Source organism: Thunnus maccoyii, chromosome 21 (genome assembly GCF_910596095.1).
Source record: "Thunnus maccoyii chromosome 21, fThuMac1.1, whole genome shotgun sequence".
Taxonomy (NCBI): domain Eukaryota; kingdom Metazoa; phylum Chordata; class Actinopteri; order Scombriformes; family Scombridae; genus Thunnus; species Thunnus maccoyii.
In genome coordinates this window covers 630,674-639,804 of record NC_056553.1, presented here as the reverse complement: position 1 = coordinate 639,804, position 9,131 = coordinate 630,674, and the positions used below count along the sequence as shown (strand labels likewise).

General features: G+C 46.0%; 1 protein-coding gene across 4 annotated transcripts in view; it reads left to right on the top strand.

The window, feature by feature from the left end:
- The first annotated feature begins 334 nt into the window (after nt 1-334).
- The window catches only part of LOC121888118 (receptor-type tyrosine-protein phosphatase mu-like), a 100,914-nt gene continuing 92,117 nt past the window's right edge, over nt 335-9,131 (top strand). For all 4 annotated transcript variants that reach the window (XM_042399473.1, XM_042399472.1, XM_042399474.1 and 1 more), the window contains exons 1-5: nt 335-410; nt 1,296-1,411; nt 1,662-1,836; nt 4,352-4,464; nt 5,404-5,584. In XM_042399473.1, coding sequence (XP_042255407.1) covers nt 410; nt 1,296-1,411; nt 1,662-1,836; nt 4,352-4,464; nt 5,404-5,584 — 586 coding nt within the window. In that variant the 5' untranslated portion in view covers nt 335-409. The remainder of the gene's footprint in view (nt 411-1,295; nt 1,412-1,661; nt 1,837-4,351; nt 4,465-5,403; nt 5,585-9,131) is intronic.

Below are 9,131 nucleotides of genomic sequence, written 5' to 3'. Positions count from 1 at the left end.
GGTGAACGCAGGAAGTCACTACAGATTCACGTCTCTGACGCAGCCACACACTTCCTCTCTGTTATCATGCTCAACTGTGATTGGCTCAGCTGGAGACGCCCACGTTGACCCAGGACCCCCCCACGCACCTGAACCTGAACCTGAACCTGAACCTGAACCTGAACCTGAACCTCACACACTCTCAGCTCTTTACTTCCTGTTCAGACTGAAGAATCACAACCAGCTGCCGTCTGTCTGACCTGCTCAGCCCCCCCGTGGACACAATAATAACAACAGTGCTGGAACTGATACTATCAATAATGCTGATAATATTGATCGGTGTGTGTTTCAGGTGGTGTTCGAGGCCGTCAGCACCGGTCAGAGAGGAGTTCTGGCCATCAAAGACATCACACTGCAGGGACACCAGTGCAGTAAGTGCACACACACACACACACAGAAAGGCCCACCCCCTTGTAGAACAGGCTCCTAATTGGTTAACGAGGTTTGGCTGCTTAATTGGATAACGATGTTAAAAGTTGAGCTGGCATGGTAGAATCAAGGTCACTGTGTGTGTGTGTGTGTGTGTGTGTGTGTGTGTGTGTGTGTGTGTGTGTGTGTGTGTGTGTATGTATGTGTGTGTGTGTGTGTGTGTGTGTGTGTGTGTGTGTGTGTGTGTGTGTGTGTGTGTGTATGTATGTGTGTGTGTGTGTGTGTGTGTGTGTGTGTGTGTGTGTGTGTGTATGTGTGTGTGTGTGTGTGTGGAGACAGGGGAGCTCATTAAAATATAAATTGATTAGCATGGACTTTGATCCATCCGTCTGTTTATCTACCTGCCTGTCTGAAGACTCGCATTTTAGATTTGCTGTTATGTGAACACACACATGCACACACACACACACACACACACAAACACACACACACACACACACACACAAACACACACACACACACACACACACACACACACACACACACACACACACACACACAGAGGTTGAGTATGTGTGTTAAATCACCAGTAAACATCCTTGACCTGAACTGTTTCTCGCTGCCTGTTTTTTACCCCAACACTGTCCAATAAACTGATTGAAAACACACACACACACACACACACACACACACCCATACACACACACACACACACACCTGCTTCCTCCAGGATCCATTTTCTGATTGGATCGGGGAGATTCTCGCTGCCTGGCTCAAGAGATCAGGGGGATCAGGGTGAAGGGTTAGCTGTTGCCCTGGTGATGGAGGTGATTTGTATGATGATGTCATCAGTGTGTGACCTCTGACCTTTGTGTGTGTGTCCTCAGTGAGCACACCTCACTTCCTGCACATTAAAGGCGTGGAGGTGAACGCGAGACAGACGGCGACGTTTCATTGCACCATCAACAGACAACCGCAGAGCAACCTGCTGCTGCACCTGCAGGTGCTGATCACTAATCAATCACTAATCAATCACTATCAGTGACGATCAATATCCTGTTCCCTGATGTCCTGGTAAACCCATGTATCTCCAAAATGTCTAGTTTTCATGTAAACATTTTTCCAGCTTTTTGACAGTTCGTTTCCGTGTTTTAATCCTGTGGTTACCATGGTAACAGCGTTATATTAATGAACGTAATGTTTATTCTGTTGTTATTGTGTTTTTATTCATACGTTAATCTTCTGGTCGTCAGGGGATGGGCGGTCGTCAGGCCGTCGTCAGGGAAACCAAGCCGATGACCTCGCGGCGTTACGTGGCGAGCTTCGACGTGGAGAACACGACCAAGGGCGACTCCGGACGCTATCGCTGCATCGCCCAATCAGAGCAAGGCGTGGGCGTGTCCTCCTACGCTGACCTCACAGTCAAACGTGAGTCCTGGTGTCTGATTGGCTGCTGACGTTTACTTTTATTTTATTTGTGTTTGTTTTTTTATGATTTTTTCTCTCTCTCCACCTGTCTCTCTCTCCACCTGTCTCTCTCCTCTCTCCACCTGTCTCTCTCTCCACCTGTCTCTCTCTCTCTCCACCTGTCTCTCTCTCCACCTGTCTCTCTCTCTCTCTCCACCTGTCTCTCTCTCCACCTGTCTCTCTCTCCACCTGTCTCTCTCTCTCTCTCCACCTGTCTCTCTCTCTCTCTCCACCTGTCTCTCTCTCTCTCCACCTGTCTCTCTCTCTCTCTCCACCTGTCTCTCTCTCCACCTGTCTCTCTCTCTCTCTACCTGTCTCTCTCCACCTGTCTCTCTCTCCACCTGTCTCTCTCTCTCCACCTGTCTCTCTCCTCTCTACACCTGTCTCTCTCTCTCTCTCCACCTGTCTCTCTCTCCACCTGTCTCTCTCTCTCAGATCAAAGCTGCACTTTGTCATATTTTTATTTTAATGACTCCTTCGTCAAACGAGGAGCAGTTTTATTAAAGCTGCAAACCTCATTACTGCACTGTGAGTGTGTGTGAGTGTGAGTGTGAGTGTGTGTGTGAGTGTGTGTGAGTGTGTGTGTGTGAGTGTGTGTGTGTGTGTGTGTGTGTGTGAGTGTGTGTTGGGTTAAAGGAGAGCCTCATTAGAAAGTCAGTTTGCTGTTTAAAAAGGGAGAATCAGCGGCGTTTTGTCAAAGAGTGTCTGCGTTTGTGAAGATGAATCACTTCATAGTAAAAGCCCCCACTTCCTGTTTCCACACACACTCACACACACACACACACACACACACACACACACACACACACACACACACACACACACACACACACACACACACACACACACACACACACACACACACTGGCAGGTATTCAGGCTGTTAATGGCGACTCATTAAACGTGGTGTGTTATTGTGTGTTTTCGTGTGACGGAGCTGCCAGAAACATCACTTTCATCTCCGGCTGCTGGAGGAGAATTCTGGGTATTTTCCTTTCCCATCATGCCGTTCTGTTCGTACAGACGCAGCGAACAACAGCGAAGATCATCGTTTAAATTAACGCTCGATTCATCTAAAGATCAGGATGAACTGATCAGCTGATCGAGGGAGTAAATGTACTCCGTTACTTCCCTCCACAGAGTATTTCCATGTGATGATACTTTATACTTCCACTCTGCTACATTTATGACAGCAGGAGTCACTTTACAGTAGAGCTGCATCCACCGAACATTAATCAGCAACTATTTTGACAATCAAATAATCATTTTTGACATTTTTTTAAGCAAAATATCAAAACTTTTCTGGCTCCAACTCGTCACATGTGATGATTTGATGGTTTTATTTGTCTCCTCTGATGGTAAACTGAATATATTTGGGTTTTGGACTGAAGTATTGCACAATAATATACTTTAATTTCCATCCAACAACAACCCGTCTAACGTTCCCCGTCAGTAAGTGAAGGCTAACAGCTAATTATTAGACTCGTCTGGTTAAAAGTTACTCACACATGAACATATGTTCTGTGTTGCACTTTATTGATTATCCAGCAACATTCCCTGCTGAGACTTCAGTCATGGTTGGTTGAAAGTTCTGATGTCGTCGCCATCAAACACCGTTTCTGTTCGACCGCCACCTCTTCCTGTTTGTAACTTCCGGTTGGTTCATTTAACGTTTAAAGGTACCGGTTTGCCTCCGCTGCTCTCAGGAAGTCTGACCGTCCCTATAGATGTTCTATAGACCGAACGGTTAATCAAGATTACTTAATTAATGAAAATAACTGTTAGTTGTTAATTTGTGGTTAATTGATGAGGAAAACGTGTCAGAATGAGACGCAGATTATGACGCCGACGGCTTTCTGTAGGTTTCTGTTTGTATCTGACGATGTGAGCAGGAAGCAGATCAGACTGTCTGACTGTCTGATATCATTCATAACAGAGAGGATCAATACGGAGATAAAGGTCTGACACACACACACACACACACACACACACACACACACACACACACACACACACACGAATGTGTGTGTATGTGTGTGTGTGTGAGGGACAGTTGGGTCGATAGCTTGTCTGATCTTTCTCGTCTCTGCAAACACACCGACAGGTGAGGAAGTGTTTGTTGGTCACATGACCTGACACATATCCCACAATCCCCGGCGGTTAAGCCCCTGATTGAACTGTCACTCAACCTGTTTGTGTTTTATCTCTCGCACACACAGGTGAGTATTAACCTGAACACGCTTCACGATAAACACGCATCATTACACATGTATCCTACTTACTGTGTGTGTGTGTGTGTGTGATGAAGTGGGTCAGGAGGAAGTAGAGCAGCACCGCCGGGGATTCTGGGTAATGGAATTCAGGTCTGCCGTGATTCGCCGAAGGTCATGGATATTAATTAACTCGTTAACTCCTTCCTCCCCTCGTTAAGAGAGAGATCTATGTGAAACTGACGCCGGTTCTGTTTGTCCCTCAGAGCCTCCCGTACCCATCGCTCCTCCTCAGCTGACGGCGGTGGGCGCCACCTACCTGTGGATCCAACTCAACGCCAACTCCATCAACGGCGACGGACCAATCATAGAGAGAGAGGTGAGTCACCTCCTCACTGCACCTCCTCACTGCACCTCCCCACTGCACCTCCTCACTACACCTCCTCACTACACCTCCTCACTACACCTCCCCACTGCACCTCCTCACTGCACCTCCTCACTGCACCTCCCCACTACACCTCCTCACTGCACCTCCTCACTGCACCTCCCCACTGCACCTCCCCACTGCACCTCCTCACTGCACCTCCCCACTGCACCTCCTTACTGCACCTCCGCACTGCACCTCCTCACTGCACCTCCCCACTGCACCTCCCCACTGCACCTACCCTCTGCACCTCCTCACTGCACCTCCTCACTACACCTCCTCACTGCACCTCCCTACTGCACCTCCTCACTACACCTCCTCACTGCACCTCCCCACTGCACCTCCTCACTGCACCTCCCCACTGCACCTCCTCACTGCACCTCCCCACTGCACCTACCCTCTGCACCTCCTCACTGCACCTCCCCACTGCACCTCCTCACCGCACCTCCTCACCGCACCTCCCCACTGCACCTCCTCACTGCACCTCCTCACTGCACCTCCCCACTGCACCTCCTCACTGCACCTCCCCACTGCACCTACCCTCTGCACCTCCTCACTGCACCTCCCCACTGCACCTCCTCACCGCACCTCCTCACTGCACCTCCTCACTACACCTCCTCACTGCACCTCCTCACTGCACCTCCTCACTACACCTCCTCACTGCACCTCCTCACCGCACCTCCTCACCGCACCTCCTCACCGCACCTCCTCACTACACCTCCTCACTGCACCTCCCCACTGCACCTCCTCACTACACCTCCTCACTGCACCTCCTCACTGCACCTCCCCTTCAAACTCCACTCCTCTTCCCTCCTCTCCACTAATATTAATATTAATAACTGTAATAATAATTGATTATTGTTTCAATACTTGTATCAATAATGTGTTTTTGAGGTGGAGTACCGGACGATGTCGGGCATGTTGATTGACACCACACCTGTCGATAAGCCCACCCACAAGATCGGACACCTGGACCCCGACACCGAGTACGAGATCAGCGTGCTGCTCACCCGGCCCCTGGAGGGAGGCACGGGAAACCCCGGCCCACCGCTCAGAGCCAGGACCAAGTGTGCAGGTGAGTCGGAGTCAGCTGGTCGAACCCTGCGGCCAATCACAATGCAGGAAGAGACAATAAGAACTGCTAGCGGCTAACTGCAAGGCTACATTCACACTGAGCTCATTAGGTGGTTAATGGTGGAGTCATTAGCGTAGCGTGCCGTGGTAGGCTTCGTTAGCGCTGAGCTCATCAGGTGGCTAATTTACCTCATCCATCACCAGGTGTGTGTGTGTGTGTATGTGTGTGTGTGTGTGTGTGTATGTGTGTGTGTGTGTGTATGTGTGTGTGTGTGTGTGTGTATGTGTGTGTGTGTGTGTGTGTGTGTGTGTGTGCAAACAAACAACAAGCAGCATGTCATTAGCAATTAGCACGCTAATTACACAGGTGCTGCTGCAGCTTTTTGTCTGTTTGGATTTCTTGTATGTGATATTGTTTATTTTTCTTACTCTCAATTTATCCCTTTTTATGGCAACAATATTTACATATTTATTACAAAATGCTTCATAGGCAAGGCAAGTTTATTTGTATAGCACGTCAACAACAAGGCAATTCAAAGTGCTTTACATAAAACATAAAAGGCATCAAGGCAAAATGGAAAAACAATATAAGGCTAGAAATTAAAAAGAGTTAAATAGAAAATAAAAATAAGCTAAGATAGAATAAGATAAAACAGGAGAGTAAAAGTTACAGTTCAGTGTAAGAAAATTATAATTATTAGATTTAATCAAAGGAAACAGAAAAGTCTTCAGCTGTGATTTAAAGAGCTGAGAGTTGCAGTTTGTTCAGATATGTGGAGCATAAAACCTGAACGCTGCTTCTCCAGGTTTAGATTGGACTCTGGGGACAGAAAGCAGACCTGATCCAGACCTGATCCAGACCTGATCCAGACCTGATCCAGACCACTTGAGAGACTGGATGGTTCATAACGTAGCAGCAGATCAGAAACTATTCAGTGCTTTATAAACCAACAGCAATATATTAAAGTCAGTTCTTTGACAGACAGGACGCCAGTGTAAAGATCTGAGAACTGGACTGATATGATCCACTTTCTTGGACTTAGTGACTCGAGCAGCAGCGTCTGGATCAGCAGCAGCGTCTGATCCATGTTTTAGGGAGACCTGTGAAGACGGCGTTACAGTAGTCGAGTCTACTGAAGATAAATGCAGGACCAGTTTTTCCAAATCCTGCTGAGACACAAGTCCTTTAATCCTTGATATATTCTTCAGGTGATAGTAGTCTGACTCTGTAATTGTCTTAATGTGGCTGTTGAAGTTCAGGTCTGAGTCCATGACGACACCAAGATTTCTGGCTTGGTTTGTAGTTTTTAACATTATTGATTGAAGCTGAGTGCTGACTTTTAAACGTTCTTCCTCGGCTCCAAAAACAATTACTTCAGTTTGATCTTTGTTTAATTGAAGAAATTATGTAGAAGTTATGTAAATGTGTGTGTCATCTGCGTAACTGTGGTAACATATTTTGTTGTTTCTCATAATCTGAGCCGGTGGGAGTTTGTAGATGTTGAACAGAAGAGGCCCCAGAATGAAGCCTTGGGGAACTCCATGTGTCATTTTTGTCCGCTCAGATGTGTAATTACCTACAGACACATAGTAGTCCCAGTCCTTTAAGTAGGATTCAAACCAGTTCAGTGCTGTGTCAGAAGGTCCCACCCAGTTTTCCAGTTGGTCTAGTAATATGTTGTGGTCGACTGTTTAAGTGGATGTCATTGAAGACCTCAACAAGAGCATCAGTGCTGTGGTTGAAATCCTGACTGGGCAGCAGATTAAAACACAAACCAGTTCCAGTAATGTGAGATAAAACAGAATAAAACAGAAAAGTAAAATCAGTTCGGTCTCTGATAAATTTGATATATATTGTTATTGTTATCTTTCTGCTTATACAATACTGTGTTAATATTTGTGTCAGTAAATCTGATTTGACCTTTGAGCTGAACTGACAAACTCTTAAAATCCAAAGATAAACTACATTTTGTTTCAGTAATAAATAAAAATGTCACAGAAAAAGAATCACACACATTAAACACATTTAAAATATAATAAAATGATTTAAAAAATATTAATATTAAAGAAATTATGAATACTTTAAGGAATAATATATTATTAATAAGGTATTATTTTTATATGTTTTAGAATATAGAAGAAATAATATTTAGAAGTTTTCCAGGTTTCTGTTATCAAGAGACAAAAAAATGTGAAGAGAAAATGTGTGTGTGCATGCGTGTGTGTGTGTGTGTGTGTGTGTGTGTGTGTGTGTGTGTGTTCGTGTGTGTGTGTGTGTGTGTGTGTGTGTGTGTGTGTGTGTGTGTGTGTGTGTGTGTGTGTGTGTGTGTGTGTGTGTGTTCGTGTGTGTGTATGTGTGTGTGTGTGTGTGTGTGTGTTCGTGTGTGTCTGTGTGTGTGTGTGTGTGTGTGTGTGTGTGTGTGTGTGTGTGTGTGTGTGTGTGTGTGTGTGTGTCAGGTTTCAACATGTCCTCCTTTCAGACCTGCTGTTACATGACCACTGTCAGCACACATGCTGGGTTGTGACCTGTCTCTGGTATGTTCTCATAAACACGCTCTGCAGCTGACCGACACTGCATACCTGTCTGTCTGTGACCCCCCTCAGTGCCTCCCTACCCCCCCCCACCCGCCACCCCCCCAACCCCACCCCCCTCCACACACCACACACAGCTATATATCAGACTCTGGTTCTCCGGCTCTTTGTTGCTTCTGTTATTTTCAGGATACCTCGTCGTTCTGAGTCATACTCCACATGTTTTAGAACAGTTTTTATAAAAAATTGTTTTGTACAATTTATAAATAGTTTGAGTTTTTTGTCTGTGTGTCCTCAGGTTTCCAGCACATAGTGAATCTCAGTGTGTGGAAGAACAGAGGAGAGTGTCAGGCTTCCACAGATATAAGAACCATGTTGATAAATAAAGGCGAGTCACATCGAACGCCTAAATGGAAGAGCGGCTCAGAAAAATATAAGATATGATCGTGTAATTTAGTTTGTCTTGTGTGTGAAGTCTGTGTGACTGAAGATGTCTCAAAAAAGTCATATATCAGCGAACTAAAAACAGTCAGGATAAGTCTGAATCAACGGATGGCTCTGAGGATACTCCAGCTAATGTGGCTACGGAGCTATCTAAATCTGGCTGAAGACATTACGACTGAAAAACTGAAAACTTTGAATGACGCTGTTAACAAACTTGGAGACAGGATGACGAAGCTAAAAGGAGCCCGGTGGTGGAGCAGGAGGGTTGCTGTTGGCACCACAATATCCAGATATCTGGTGTCAGGGAGGGACTGGAGGGCCGAGATTTTGATGCCTTTCTCAAAACACGATTACATGAGAGCCTGGAAATAAATGCAGATGACTGGTCCAAAGAACACTGAGCCTTAGCAATGTCACAAAAACACAACAGTGTTTGTCAGTGATGATCTAGTGGTTCTTTATGAGGTTCCAGGGACCAGTGAGGAGGTTCTTATGATCTTTGACAAGGTTTTGGGGCCTGTGACTACATTCTAGTGGTCATTGGCAAGGTTCTAAGAGTTAGTGAAGAGGTT